This window comes from Gallinula chloropus, assembly GCF_964237585.1.
Source record: "Gallinula chloropus genome assembly, chromosome: 10".
NCBI lineage: Eukaryota > Metazoa > Chordata > Aves > Gruiformes > Rallidae > Gallinula > Gallinula chloropus.
Window position 1 is genome coordinate 19,873,293 of NC_140095.1, and position 15,827 is coordinate 19,889,119.

Here is a 15,827-nt window from a genome sequence, read left to right on the forward strand (position 1 = left end):
GCACCACATAACTTTATTCCCATGCCTCTGAGGGCCATGTTTACACCCAATGAGAGTTTCAGCAGCTTGAACTGAAATCCTTCAGCAAGTCTTTCTTAGCACTCTGCTCCAGAAACTCTAGGAAGCAAAAGAAGTCATCACGCAACCTGGTTTATACCCAGATCTCCCTGGTGATCCATTAAGGAGGAAGAATTTTCATGAGAAAGTTTACCAGCCCTAGTGTGGTGTTCCTGGCCAGAACCAGGACACCCAGGCCTGGCTTTCCCGTTTAAAGGACTGGATTTCGGTTTTAGAATCATGTCAGTCATTCTGCACTTGGATTTGCAAAATAACATCACAAAACATTTGTTCCTTGGTCGGTTTCTTAAAGGAAAGAGACAACAAAAATCTGCCTGCTTCAGTAAAAATAAATATTTGTGTTGATTTTAGTGTTTCCGGGGAAATATTTTTGCGATCAAAGATGTTGACCAAACCTTCTGGGGAAAACATCCCCCCGGTGTTTATGTTTGCTGGCTTATCCCTGCTGTAAAAGGGAGGCAGCGAAGGGGCAACGGCTATTAAGCCTACAGATAAAAGCTGCCACCAAGTGTCCATCAGAAATAATTTCCCCCTGTTTTCTTTTGAGTACATCCCCATATCCCTTAAAGTACTTTGGTGCCTTAAATTAAGGCAAAGAAAAAACCGTCCTGAATTTTGGCTTTGCACTTAACTATTTTGCTGACCAACGGCCAGAGCAATCCAAGTCCTCTGTTCATGGTTCATGCAATAACATATTAATTTTCTTTATCAATACCATTGTCATTATATCAATATGATTATCAATTTATTTAGAAAGTCTCAGTTGTTTGAAATGAAGTTTCAATAAGATGAACATAGTACACATTTTCAGAAGCTCACATCCACAGCATCAATTGATTTAAAACTCTTGCATTTTTTTAAAATCTGGATTATTTTTAACAAATATTGATTGGTTTTAATTTTGTGAGTAAAAGATTTTATTTTACCAGAATATGGACAATGTGTTTCACTTGTTCCATGTAAAAAATAAGTAAAGGAAGATGTAACAAAAGTTTCCTGGAGTAACTGCTTCAGCATTAAAAATAGAAAAAAAGTACTGAATGAGGTTCTCCTTTCTGCCCAAAGGCTGTTAACAGGGCTCAAATAGCCTGCCCTGTTAATTAAAAATACCCCAACCCAACCAACGTTGCCTTTGCTATCATAAAACACTCACAGTACCAAGTCATAACGAGCAGTAGTTGTGGAGTTGATAAGAGCTGAGATACAGCCTTGAACCTTGCAATTGCTTTATTTTGAAGGAGGGAGTGCCAGCAAGGCCACATGCTACATGCAGCAGGGAATGTGTTCTCCCTGGAAGTCAAACCAACAGGCACAGTCCTTCCTGTTAACTCCTTGATGCTGTAAGAGTTGACTGCAGCTACAGCGTATCTTTTCCCATCCAAATGGGGTCATTCCGATCCCTGTTGGGCTCTGATGGAACAGGTAGATAGGGGTTAAACAGGCTTTAGCCACAACAGAACTGTGTTGATTTAATTATCAAACGTTTTAAAAAAACAGACTAGGAGAGGCTGAATCCTCTTTCCCAAAAGAGGTTTGCAGTGAGTTAACCTGAACTTTGAGGAGCTTTATGTTACTCTTTCATGGTTAGTAAGTTGTGGTTTGGTAAAGCACAGGTGCAGGCAGTAAAACTGAGACACCCTGAGCTTGTTAGTCAATGAAATTGTTAATGGTGAAGGGGTTCTCCCTTAAAAACCAGTTTAACTAAGCCAGTTAATAGCTTTATCACCAGTGCTACCATCCTGAGTCATGGGGTGATTAAATCGCTTTTGGAGGACAAAGCTATCTGAAAATAACCAAGGACCCAAACCCCAAAGTGACTACCTGCCAGCAGGAAGAGCTCAGAGAGGCAGGGGCTCAGGGGAGTGGGCAGCACGGTGGGAACATTGCAGTGAAGAAACAGTATCAGGGCAGAGAGAGGCTATGCCTGCATCACTGAGGAGCTTGGGTGAGCCTGGGTAGAAAAATTGGGCTTTTTAGTCAAGCCTTAGGTGTAACACAGGCAGCACCAGTATCTGCTTGTGCCTCTGCTCCTGCCAGAGGATCTGTATGCCAGGAAGATGCCAAGAAGGCAGTTGTTCACTCCTTTGCACCCCAACCTCACCTGCTACTATAAGTGGAGAGAAGCTTCCCTAACACCCAGTGGGAAGACCAGTGCAAACAGGGATCCCTCTGGTACCTGCAAGAAGCCAGGTTCCCTCCTTCCCCCAATGAGCAGCTCAGCATACTGCTGCCCAGGTGCCCCCATTTCACAGGGATCCCAAAGCTAGATTGGCTCAGCAACAGCTGGAGCTGTAATTTAAGCTAATTTGAGAGCTTTTACACAATGTAGTGCTCTCCTGCTGATGAGGAATAAGATTTTTACCAGTGCAGGTTCACTGTGTCTTCTGTTGCCCTGCTCACATGCTTTCTCTGATGCTTCTCATGCATCTTTGTTGTCTGATTCATCTTACTGAGCCTCATTTTTCTGCTGGATTAGCTCTCTGCAACCTTAGAGAGCGATACTGGCATACAGAGGGACCTGAAGCTGGCACAAAGCAAGCAGTAAGGAGGCACAGCCCTGTGCTGCAGGAGGTAAGCAAGGTCTCTTCCTTCAGTAGTTTTAAACCAGGATGGTGTGGTTTGGGAGTTGTGCCCAAGCTGGGTTGTTCTGTACCCTCCTGGTGGGACTGGGCAGTGAGGGCATGGCCCAGCAAAAGACACACAGGGCAGATGCTGCTTGGAGCTGTGCCCTCACTTCACTGGCACTGCTGGGTCAGGCTGTTGGCAACCTAATCCAAGGCATGGAGCTCTGTGCAATTGCAGGTGGCAGAAAGCAGGGCCCCCTTCATGTGGGGCATGTGGTTTTGGAGAGCTGCAGCCTGCTTCTCTCTGCTGTTGGCTGGAACAAGCTGTAAATGATTTTTTCAAAGGCAATGTTACAGGGTAGGGCTGTCCTAAGGAGCTGTAACCCCAGTGAGCTGCTGTGGCGTGTGTCCTGTGCCAGACTAAACCTGTGATGGTGCATGAAACAAGGGTATTAGATGTGGTGGCCTTGGGTTTAAGGAAGATACTGCTGTGCTGCTATGCAGCTTGGGGAGCTTGCTTTGTCTGAAGGCTTTTCAACAGTCACAGAGACTAGCTGTCTGCTGGCACTGAGTGGGTTGGGTTGGGATGCCTGCACCTTACTTTAGGGAGGCTCCTGGGCCCCTTGTTGACCAGCAGCCTGGGAGATCTGAGCTCTGTGCTTGACATCTGCTGCGATCCATAAGCCAGACTTGTCCCTGAATTTCCCCTTGAAAAGCCTTATCCCTGCTCCTTCCTGGTCTGAGCTCTTATTTCCTTGTTCCTACTCTCAGCCTGGGGTTTATTTGGAAGTTAGAAACTCTGTGAGTGTAGCCTTCCTTGCAGAGGTCTTTTACTTCTCAGCCTGGCTGTCAAGCCCCCCCAGGGGCATGACCTTTCCTGCACACAGTCACTGGAAAATGCAGGGAGAAATGACAGGGCCAATAGGGTGGTTACAGCAGAGCTGGGGTGGGACACAGGGAGCTGTGGATCACTCACGCTGTCCTGATGTAACTCTGTAGTTCCTGCTGTTGGACCCGGCTCATTCCAGGTGCAGAAGTGGCCCTTGGCATTGGGATGGGGCTGTGTAAGGTATTGTGGGTCTGCTGGAACATTGGCTTCAGGGATTGAGGGGCTACTTAAGGCAGCACTGACAAAACCTGGAGGAACAGGAAAAGAGACTGTTTTCTTGTTTGGTTTTGTATTGGGGTGCTGACTGGTAACGGGTGTAACTGAGGGCAGGCTCATATGGGGAGCTGGGCAAACCAGGGTGAATGCTGAATGTGCCTGTATCCTCCTCAGTTCCCCAGAAGGAAGGTGCCATAAAGACCTGAAGCTGCTGAACTGCCTGGCCTGCCTGGGTGAGTGCTGACACTCAGGCCCCGGACTGTGTGTGTGGTAGATGGCCAGGGCTGTGTTCTGAGCGCTGCCTTGCTCTGGGGCCTTCCCTGCTGCAGCATCCCAGAGGTACTTCCCGGACGCTCCGTGTTCATTGAGTCCATGGTTCGTGGGCAAGCCCTGAAGGGGAAGAAAAGGGCTTTGGGAGGCTGAGTTAAGGGGTCAGAAGCTGTCCCAGGCAGAAGGAGTTGCCCTTGAGCTCGTTCCTGCCCTGATGACATTGTGCAGAGTGCTCAGCATGAAATCACAGCTTCCCAGAGCTGACAGCACTGTTCTGTGTGGCACTGGGGTGGGAGGGAGATGGCTCTGTGGGTGTGGAGACAGGCTCCTGTGTCTGGGTGGGGACCTGGGCAGGCACATGTGCTCAGAGCCAGGTCCGTGTACTGGTCTCTGAGCCACAAACTGAACTACCCAAGCCCTTCCTCTGCTGAAGGTGGGTGCTCCTGCCTTGCCTCCCTGCCCTGGCATGCTGGGTGCACCCAAGGGACTTGTTTGTGTCAAATGTGATGCAGAGGGCAGCTCTGACACTGGTGATGAAGGAGGATGCTGTGGCACAACAGGTCTTGTGTGAAGGTGGCAGATGTGAATGGCATCCTGTTCAGCCTGGATGTTCCTCCTTCCTTCCTTCCTTCCTGGTGGCATCTGCCTGTGTGCTCGCCCAGCTGCCATCGTTCCCAGCCCTTCTCCCACTGTGCCAGAGGCACGGGCAGCTGCCTGGGCTGGGATGAGCAGCCTGCATGGGAGTGCTGCTCTCTTGAGAGAGCTTGGCTGTGAAAACCAGAGCTCTTTATCTGGTGGTTTTCCAAAACCTTTGAGTTTCTGGAATAAAGAGACTGTATGTGAATCTCAGGTTCAGTTTAAACCCAAAGTAAATAACGGCTTGGCTGGCATCCAGCAGCAGCACAAACCAAAGCACAGGCTGGAGGTGTGGGAACAAGCCAGAATGTGGTAGTTAAAATTCTCAAAAGTCTGAGCCAGTCATTTTGAGGTTGGGGGTGTGTGTGTGTGTGTGTGTTCCCCCCTCTTAATATTTCAGTGGTTGGCCCGGTAGTGACCCGGACACAGTTGTAGCTTGCCAGCTGCCCTTCCCTCCCTCCTCCCCCGGGTGTGGAGGAGGAGAGGAGCCCACAGCTACCAGAGATGATCCTTCCTGCAGGACTGGCTGAGCAGAGACATTTTCTCAGCATGCAAGTTCCTCATAAGGCACCATGAGAGGAAATTCCTCTTTTTCAGAGGAGGCTCTGCGTGAGGAATCCACATGTATCTCTTCAAACATTCATCCCACTTCCACCAAAATATTTGCAGTGTTTGGTACCTGTAAATGACTTTACCCAAAGGGGAGGTGTGGGGGTGTGTGAACAATCTGGAGAAGGTTTTCTTCTCACTCTTCCCTGATCCATTTCTTTTTTAGTTTGCATGTTCCTTTGGTTGGTGTCCTCCAAGGCAGCCCGTGGCTGGGGTTTGAGCTGTGTGGCTCAGAGCAGCACTGTGGGGTGGCCAGGGCAGCCCCCCACAAGTGGAAGGAGCAAGCTGGAGCCATCAGCCCTGTGCTGCTCCTGGGGAAGGACCTCATGCCCCCAAAAAGCAAGTGCTATCACTCTCAATGGGCATCAGTGATTTTTCCTTTCTGTTCTGCTGTTCCAGACTTAAGACTCGTTTGCAGATTTTCCCTTTCACTAGGACAAAAATAACACTTTGCCAGTCAGGTATTAACTTCCCTCACTTGTCCTTGTCCAGGGAGGTCAGTGTGTCCCTGAGCAGGCTGACACAGGGAAGAAACGGTCCCTGCTGAGGCCTTCTCAGGCCCCATTGAGGGAAGGTTGAGCTACCTGTCCCCCTCTGCCCTCTTCTTCTTGGGCTCATTCCCTGCAGTGCTCTCCCAGCCCTGGTACCTACCTGGAGCCAAGTGGGTTCAGCTCATACCATCAGTGAGAACTAAATTGATTTCAAATGAAACCCAAGCAATCAAAATTCCCTACCCCCAACCCATCTGGCTGCTGGGGGTGGGTTGGGGATTTGCATTGAGGTTGATGGCTCTGAAGACCAGTGGATTACTGCTAACCTTTAAGGGGACTGAGGTGTTGGGCTCAGGCATGAGAGTTAGCAGTGCTTGTTGGATTAATTCTCCCCTTGGCAGGTGAGAAGACTTCAATTTCTCTTTTTAGAATCACGGTCTAATGTTTGGGTTTAAACTATACTTGTCTGTTGATAGGACAAGGGGAAATGGTATGAAGCTGTGCCAGGGCAGGTTTAGATTGGACATTAGAAAAAAATTTTTTACTGAAAGAGTTGTCAGGGCCTGGAACAGGCTGCCCAGGGAGGGGGTTGAGTCACCTTCCCTGGATGTGTTCAAAAAAAGGGTAGATGAGGTACTTAAGGATCTGGTTTAGCTTAGGGTGGGAATGGTTGGACTTGATGATCTTCAAAGGTCTCTTCCAACCTTGTGACTCTGGAGCTGAGTTCTGGGTTTTGGATAAGGAGCAGTAATGGGATAATGTGGAGGACTATGAGTAGGTGCTCTTGTGTGTTTGAGGTTTGAATAGAGGTGAGGTGTAACCCTTGTTGGGTTATGGGTAGTACAGATGAGTCAAGGGAGAGGACAGGAGGGAAGCAAGGTCTCTGCTGTCTGGTGGCAGGGGCTGTGAGCCCCACTGGATTAATTAAAGCTGTACTATGTAATTACCCATTGGGGAGCAGCACTCTCCCACCTGTCCCACCATGTCCCTTGGGCTGCCCCAACGCCTGCAGTGTCAGGGTACAGCCCTGTGTGCCCCTCCGAGCAGTCACTGCCCTGTCGGGCAGGAGCGCGGTGCTGGGCATCACAGCACAGACAGTTCTGGAACTGCTGCTGCCTGTGGGAAGCTGCCTGGGAGCTCCCAAATGAGGGAGCTTTCAGAAGGGAGCTCTGTCATCTGAGCAGCTGCAGGCAGGGAAAGGAGACCTGCCATCAGCAGCTCCAGGGGAAGGGGCTGATCCTGCCCTCCCAGGTTCTCTTGCAGGGGCTCTGTGTGTCCCCCAGCTTGCTGGGCTGGGAGGGGAAATAACTCCAGAGCACCCGCCCCTACAACATCTGTCGCCAGAACAAACAGTGGAATCTGTAACAGCTCGGAAATATCTTCTGGGAAGATACTTGTGTAACTACCAAGACCATTCTGGCAGTACTTTTGTTCAGCTTTATTTTATAAAACGTGTTTGAGAAGATTTCCATAAGATGTAACATGATGGGTGTGGGACACAGAAATCATGCACAGGAAGACTGGGGGGAAAAAAAGCCCCAAAAATCTTTGTTCTTGTGGGGTATCCCTTCATTGCTGAAGTATGAGGATTAGAGGAGCTGGAAGTTAGTGAGAGTTTTCACCAAGTGATAAAGAAAAAGAGAAATATGACTGGAAACCATGGAGCTGCATCTGATGGAGGAAGAGACTCCTTCCAGCTGGCTACTGAGGCAGAGGCCTCTGTGTGGCAGCAGTTTGGACCTCTGGGGTGAGGCCACCAGCCAGACTGAGTGGCTTTGCAGCGGGAGAACTCTCTGCTCTGGGGACAACAAGCCTTTTTGGAGCATGTCCCTGTTTTAGTGGACACAGGGGAGGACAAAAGGTTGCAAAGTTCACCTTTGCAAAACCAAAAAGCTCATCTGAGTTTTTGGCTTTTCTGTGTTTTTCTAGATACAGTTTAGAACAAAAATGTTGATTTTTGGAGCGTCTGTGATATTTGACATACAACATCAGAGAAGCAGAGCGGCAGTACGATAGGGTCTAGCTGGAGCATCAAGCCCTTGGGGAGGATCTTGGCAGCACCACAGGTATCTCCTGCCAGCAACAACTGGTAGGGATGAAGGAAGGGGGTTATTAATCTGTTTCTGAAGTAAAGGTTCATGCTGTCCTTGACAGCTAAGTCTTGTCTTTAAAGTTCATCATCCACTGTGGCTCATCGGCGTACAGGTATTTGGCTCACGCAGTCTGGTTTAGGCTCTGGTTGCAACTGAATCCAGGCACAGGACTCTAGTGCTGGAGTGTCAAGGCTGAAGTCTGAGAAGCACCCATGGTGTTTGGTGCGTTGGCAACTTGTGTCTTACAAGGACTCTTGCCTTTAACTTTAAACTGAGCTTGCTCCTTCATTTCCTGCTTAGACCTGATGCTCTTGCTTATTAGTACTGCTTTGATGAGGCTGAGAGCTACTCGTAACTTCAGCTAACCCCTCCCTAACCCTTAAGTAGCTGGTGAAGTGTAGTTCTCTGTCTAACAGTCTCTCTATCTAACAAGTATTATAGATATAGGGGGAGGAGACGCAGTGAAGCAGTCTCCAGCATCAGTGGGGCTTCTGAGCTCAGGTGTTGGGAAAGGGTTGTTGGTCTCCATGCTCTGTAATAATAATACAGCAATCAAAGCAGTCGGCACCAGTATTGGAGTTACATGGAGAGCTGGAATCATCATGGAAAACATAATGGGTGGCTTCAAGACTTAGAGATTCATGAGGCTGCTTAGAGGTGGGTCCTACTGGTCCTGGTACCCTGTGAACTAGTTGATGACATCAAGTCAGTATCTAAATAGCCACTACAGGCTGTTAGCTCCAAAAATGTGGAACTGTATGATATTTCCACACGTGTCCATGCACAGGCTAGACTTTGCTGGACTGAAGTCTTGTGCACCTCCTTTTTTCCCCCCACAGGCTAGTTTCTCATCCTAGATTTCATTGAGATAATCTTGATCAGGGTATATCAGGAAGCCAGTGAATAAGCTGTCTGTCCAGTACGGATCATAAAAGAGCCCGTTTTGCTCTGAGTAAAAGATCTGCAGCCACACCTCATCCTCTTGCTTCAGAGAAAGGATGGTTGATCCAGAGGCAACGTCGTGGTTCCCAGTATTGGCATCAAAAGTCTTGATCCGGTACTGCCCGTTGTGGACCAAGCCAATGGCCAGATGTTTGTTGGCCAAAGTGATGTCATAAGTGAAGTAGTAAATACCTGGGATGCTGCATATGAATTTCCCACTGGACGCATTGTAGTGTCCTCCCTCGTTCATCAGGATCCTATCGAACTTGATGGGCAGCCTTTCCCTTGGGTAGCTCTTTGAGACTGCCACGGAGAAGGCAGATTTGGCTGCTTTGGCATTGCAGGTGCAGGGCCCTGGCATCCCAGTCTCACCTTTGCTCCCTTTGGGCCCTTTCTTTCCCGGTGCTCCGTTTTTTCCAGGATTGCCCTTTAAACCCTTGGGCCCTCGTGGGCCTGCTTTGCCAACAGCTCCGGCTTTCCCCTTTGGTCCTGGCTTCCCAGGGTTTCCTGTTCTGCCCTGTGGACCTAGAAGACAAAGAACCCTGTACGTTTTTTTTCCTTGGAAGAGATGTGGAAAGGGGCTGTATCTTTGCAGCAGTGTGTTTTCCTTTAGGAGGGAAAACCTTGCTGGTGAGAATCCTGATGGAATACCACCTGGGGCTGGACAGCTGTCAGCAGTGACTGACTGTGGTAGGTTGGTTGTGTGCATGGCAACAGTGGGACTCAGAGCAGGACGGTCTGTCCCTTTTAAGGACCAAAAGGCTGGTTCTGTTATCTGACTCACTTGAGAAAAGGAGTAATTAATTACGTAGCTAGCCAAGAACAAGCTTTAAATGTTTGGGTTTTTCAGAAGAGGATGGGTTTGTGGGATGCTGTTGGAACTGAGCTTTGAGCAGATGGAGTACTGAGGTTTCTGCCTCTGGGGTTTTTTGTGGGGTTTTTTTTTTAATATCTAGCATGAAATTGTTGTTTAAAAATGCCAGGTATGGTAAAAATCCCAACCTATCTGGGGGATGAACCAGTGATGAACCAGAAGATACCTGGTGCAGGGACTGCCTCAGGATGGGAAGCGAATTGGTCTGTCACAGTGATGCTGAAACTGCTGATCAGTGCTGACTGCAGTAGTGTCTGATGGCAGACAAATCCATGGGGATTTGTGCCCTGTCTCTTGACTTGCTGTAGCAAGACCAGATCTGAAGGCAGCTGTGGGTAGAAACTGCTCTTCAGATTCTCTATTTTGGGAGAAGAGAGCAAGGTGCAGCTTTGGCACACTGGTGTCATGCCGGACCAGGAGTGCACTCTAGTGTGGCAACGGGAAACCACCGCTCACTGACTGTAAGGGTGGATCTGAGTGAGGCCCACTATGGCTTAAAGAAGGGTGGGTGGGTGCTTTGGTTGAGATGGAGCACGGCCAGAGCATGCCACCCAGCTCCAGGGAGCAGGTGCTCAGTCGTGTCTAGGGAAAGATCTCACTTCAGAACGGAATGAGGCCAGCAGGAATCATGTGCAGCATTGAGATGCTACCAGCAAATAGTGTGTGTCTGAGCCCCCCTGGCAGGAGCTGGCAAGTCTGAGGTGTAGGGCCAGTGGAAGTGGAATATGGGGTGCTGTCTGCCAGGGCTCAGATTTGGGGTGGGGGGTTGCTGTTGTACTGCTGCTTTTACGTTTTAGCCTTGCTGTGTCAAGAAGTGCTTCTCTCTCACCTTCATCGCCGTGCTCGCCTTTATCCCCGTCCTTGCCATCCTTGCCATCTTTGCCAGGGAAGCCCATCCTGCCAACTGTCCCTGGAACCCCAGGCGTGCCAGGGGGGCCGGGTGGCCCAGGGGGTCCTGGCAGGCTGCATGCCAGCTGGGGACTTTCCTGCAGCGCTGCCTTGGCAAAGCCCCCCAGGATGTGGTTTGCCACACAGGGCACTGTCCAGAGGAGGAGGACAGCAGAGATCATGGTGCAGCCTGTAAAAAGGAGACAAAACGTGGCTGTTACATGTGGCAGACTGTGTGTGGGGATGGAGGTGTCCCCTCCACTGCGATGGTGTGTTATAGAGACTTGTATGAACGTAACTGGGTTCTTTTTGGCAGCTGTTTGTTTTGGTGTGATGTGAATTCAAGGATTTGGCTCACAGAGTTTTCTAGGTCTGACCAAACCTTTTTTTCAAACTTTCTCTTCTCTAAGCCTGTACCTGTGGCTGTCCCTTGTTTTGTTCCCTGGGCCACCTCTGCCCTGAAACACCCGTAGCAATGGCGAGGGGCTGCCAAAAGCAGCCGGTCAGAACTAGCAAGGTGGAGGAAGGAGAGAAGGTTTTGGTGTAAACTTCCCCAGTAAGACCTGTGATTGGATCGCTGGGGTTTATACTGAGCACAAAACCCATTGTACCATGCAGGGCTGAATTTAGAAGATGGGCTTGTGGAGGCTTTGGGCCAAGGCAGTCCTCACTGCATCTTGCATGGCAGTAGGAGCCTCTTAACTAGCCCAAAGCATCCTGTTCCTCACTGCAGCTCGACTGTGCTGTGCAGCCTGCAGCTCATTTGCCCACCACATCTCTGGCTTGGTGTCAGGGTGCAGCCCCCCTGGAGGTTTTCTGACCCACAGCTGTGCTGACCAGTCTCTCTGGGCACCAGCTCTGTCTTTGTTCGTTACTAACGTTCACCCTGAGGGGATGGTAACCGTTAAACTCCTGGCTGTTGTTTGTCTCCTGGTTCTGCCAAGTGAGCTGTCTGCCCAGCCCAGCAAATGCTGAGGCCTGTTTGGAGCATCCTGGGCTCTGGCTTCACTCATGGCTCAGCTGAGCCTCCTGGGCTTGACTTGCCCCACTCCTGGAGGGGGAGATAGTGATGGGAAAGGGTCTGTGGAATAAAGCTATTCCCATGAACCTCATAATGATACAGAGCAGTTGTTATAGAGTAAAATATTCCTCTGAATGTCTGCACGTGGAGCTGCTTGCAAATAGCTGCGCTCCGTGTGCCACTCCTGAGAAATTCCACCACAGCTCAGAATCAGAATAGCACTTGCATTGCCTCGGAGGCTTAGAGAAGATGCTCGAAACCAGACTAAGAGCCCATCTTCATCTGTAACCCACCCAAGTCTCTGGGTGTGAGGAGCATTAAATGGAATTCTGAGTTCTGCACATGGTTATGGATAGAGTAACAAAGGGAATTTCCCCTAAATATCAGCTCCCGACCACCTGTGGGTAAAGGTGTCCCTGCCATCCCCTCCTCAGACCAGAGGGCCTCCCCATGCCCTGGCTGAGGACTCTTTTCCTACCTTGTTCTGCCAGCACAGGGGATTATGGCCATGGCTGACAGCTCCACAGCAGGGCTGGAGCTCCCTGGTGGGCTCTGACCATGTGCTGAGGGGAGATGATGATGGAGTTGTGCTCTTTTCCAGTTGTGTGCACATGGAAACAAGCTGGTGGGGAGATGAATGGCATCCCCTGGCCCAATTTCTTTCATTCAGTTTCGGTAGCTGGAGTAGCTCTTAGAGAAAAGAGACGTGAAACCTACAACTGCCCCATACAAATCTGTGGCTGGTTCACTGCTGGCTCAGTACCTCTTTCATCAGGAGAGATGAAGTGAAAGCCAAGGATTTTATTTATTTTTTTAAAAAAAGAATTAGCCATGTATCACTTTGATACAGCTCCTGCCCCCAGGCTAAGTGGTGCATGTGCTTATTTGGTGGGAAAGACTTTTCCAAAATGTATATTTTTCCCTTATTACAGCTACCTCTGGTGGTAGAGGGTTAAATATTTCACAGGGATCATCCATTCATGTGGACTTTCTTATCACATCTTGAAGTCCTGGTAAGGAAATGCGGAGTATGAGTGAGGACTGAAAAGCGAGCAGGCTGCCTTCCACGTGCTTCTTCAAGCTTTGGTGCTGAAGCAAATGTGTAGCTAAACACAGATGCAACAGAAGATGAGCTGGGATAGCCCAGACCTTTCCATCTGTCAGTGGCCTCTTGTTCAGGCATGGTCCTGCTTGGTATGAAGTCGAGCACTGGGAGGCTTTAGCATCTCCCCTGTAGCGTTATGTTTAACTCCTGCGCTGGAAATAAGAGTACTGTATAAATTTCATGTTGGCCTTAGTGCTCTTGTCCTGGTATTTGGCTCCTGAAGGGGGTGGAAGTGTACATTACACGCTCCAAATCCAGCCAGCAATATGCTATGTATTAATGCTGAGTGGGAGCCCCCCAGTTCTGCAATATGTGTAATTAAGAACATGCAGAGGAGTGGGAAATGCAAACCAGATCTCTGGGCTGGACTCAGCTGCTAAGCCATCTTGTTCTTCAGGTCTTTCTCTTTTCTTATACCTAAATTAATTTGCTGCTGGTGAAAGGTGTCAGTTTAATGGCCTAACCAGTATTAATGTGGACAGTTGAATAAAGTTCTTTGCTCGTGGGAAGGAAAGCAAAACGTTAAAATGCTCATGGAGTGGGGAAATCCCAAGGAAAGCTCCATCCCTGCTTCCCAGCAACCACCTGGTATGGGGCAGAAGTTAGAGGTGTCTGGAGGGGGACTATGCTAATGGGTTGTGGCAAGGAGAAGTATCATTGTGGAGTGTAACCTGGAAAAAAGCTGGGACTGCTTCATGTGGAGAAGAAATGGGTGAGAGGGACCATAGGACAGGAGAACAGCTCCTTCTCTTAAAGCTTCTTACTGTCAGCCCTGCTCTTACCCTCAGACAGCCCAGCCCCTTGGTCTGTGGGGATAGGAAGTGGCAACACCACACACCCCATGGCTGGGAGGTTAGTGGTGCTGCCACCTGGGCAGACAGGGAATACTGGACTACCTGGAGCCGTGCTCTGGCACAGCTCCCGAGTCGGTGTTAGTTACCAGCTCCTCAAGAACATCTCATCCCACGCCACGGCAGCGCATGTGGGATGCACAGCGCAGTCACATTCACAAGAGGATCTATAAATAACCTCTTAAAGAAATCTCTCTGAAAGAAAACAAACCTCATGCTGTTCCACCTTAAAAGGAAAATCGTTCCTCAATGTAGAACGTGTGATGAGCTCCCAAAAGCCAATTGGAAACAGATCAGCATCTTTCCTCACTGTGGCACGGCAGCAGGCCTACCACAGCATGGTTTCATCTGAGGTCTTACTTTTCTAATGACACTTAAAGTCTTTGTTAATAGGGTTTTGGAAACTCTCTGGCTGTGACCAATGCCTGTAGTGCAGGAGTGTGTGCCCTGCCCAGGGGATATGAGAGCTGACTGCTGGGGGAGGGCTGTGTAGGGAGGAGAGGAGATCCTGCATCGTCTGACTGAGTGCAGAGGCTGGGTGATGGCTGTAGTTTGTACCTGCTGCTGAAATGCAAATCTTCAGCTCCTCAGCGCCTGGGGAGAGCACACAGCATTGGGCACTGGGTCCAGCACAGGAAAAGAAAGCAGACCAGCTTCACCTCAGCACTAGCTCAGGTGTCTGCAGTGTAGGCATGGCTGGCCAAGGCTTCAGGCTGTCTTGCCCACCGTCTCCTCAGCAGAGCCTGGGGCAGCACTAGGACTTGTTTCCTCTCTAGCTTTGGTGGTCAGGACATCCCTGTGTGGCCACCCTCCTCCCAGCTGAGTTTCCTGACCTGCTCCACTTCCCCAAGGGCCAGTTCTGCAGATTTACGTGCATTAAAAGGGAGTTTCTGTAAGAAAAGCTTTTGCCTGGAAGAGCAAACCCCCTGTGCGAAGGACACTGGGGATTTCTGGTGCTCACAGGGCAGCCGGCCTGAAATCCCTGGGAGGGAAAATCCCTGAGGGCTTGCTGGAGCGGTGGCCAGAGGGTGATTGTTGGGCTGGATGGCGATTTTTGGCCGGGGGGAGCCCCCTGTGCCTGCCTGCAGGACTGAAACGCACAGGGAGAGGAACGGAGTGAGCCTGGGGAGCTGCTGTGAGCAGGGTGGGAGCGCGGAGTGTGCCGACAGCCCAGAGGGGGCCCAGCACTGCTTTCTACTAGCTTTCCTTTCAATACTCGAGCCTTTCTTAAACAAAACAACCATCTCTCTGCTTCACAATTTCCCAGTGTACCTCAAAGTGCCTTAATTAGTCTTGAATCAATCGTTATCCCGGTGAGCTGAATTCTCAGCTCTGGTGGTTGCCCTGCAGCGCGCCCGGGATGGAAGCGCAGGGAGCCCTCGGTGTGTGGGGCTGCCTTAGGAAAGGTAAGGAGTGCTGCTGAGCCAGCGAGTGAAATGGGTGTATTTAATCTCTGCTGTAAACCAGAGCAGCACTCCTACCTGGCAGGAGTTCCACGTGGCTCCTGCTGTTGTGCAAAGCAGTGTCAAAGGAGGTAAAGCAGAGCGATGCCACCTCGGTGCCAGGTGAATGGGGATGCCTGTAGCAGCCCTTTCCGAGCCCTGTTAGAGAAGGTGCCAGTCAGTGCTGGAGCAAAAGGAGATGCTGTGGTTTCGGCTGTGCAAGCTGGGTGCTCCCAGCAGAAGTCTGAGGAATGTTTCCTTCCTGGAGCATTTCTTGTAACTGGCGAGCGTGGCCTTTCTGCATTCCCTGGAAACCTGAGTGCTCGGGGCCTCAGCCCTTATTTGGTAAGTTTTCGATGTTGAGGTTAAGAGGAGGGAGAGGGGAGAGGAAAAAAAAATAAAAGGAAAAGTGAATCTACTCACCAGGACTGATCTCCTCAGCGAGATCTTGACAGGCGCTGGGAACGGGCGCGACTCGGAGCAGATGTTTTGCTGCAGATGGCTGTCACGCACGGAGCCCGAGCCCCGTCCTGCCACAGCCCTGTCCTTCTGAGGGGCGTGCAGTCCTGCCTTCAGCCTTGCCTTTTTATTACTGTTTTACTCCTTTTTGTGCAGATTGCTAGCTTCCTGCAGCGGCTCCAGGTTTTGGCTCAACGTTGCCAAAGGCATATTTTGATTATTGTGTAATGGTTCCTCTGTCACGTGGCGCAGGAATAAAGTTTTACACACATATGGCTGGAAAACTCTTGATGCTCAGGGAGCTTTTCCCTCTGCCTCTCTCCCCTGCAGTCCCACACTGCAGGCTCAGGCGTTGCCTCGATGGTTTTTGGCTGATTCTTACCCCTCTGCTGCAGCTGC

The 15,827-nt window shown here is 50.1% G+C and overlaps 1 protein-coding gene across 1 annotated transcript; it reads right to left on the reverse strand.

Annotated features, from left to right (window-relative positions):
* Positions 1-8,699: 8,699 nt before the first annotated feature.
* C1QTNF2 (C1q and TNF related 2) lies at positions 8,700-10,732 on the reverse strand (the record flags this gene model as incomplete). The annotated part of the gene is made up of 2 exons (XM_084268802.1): positions 8,700-9,313; positions 10,492-10,732. The coding sequence occupies 2 exons, from the start codon at positions 10,730-10,732 to the stop codon at positions 8,700-8,702; spliced, it is 855 nt and encodes a 284-aa protein (XP_084124928.1).
* Positions 10,733-15,827: the final 5,095 nt, after the last annotated feature.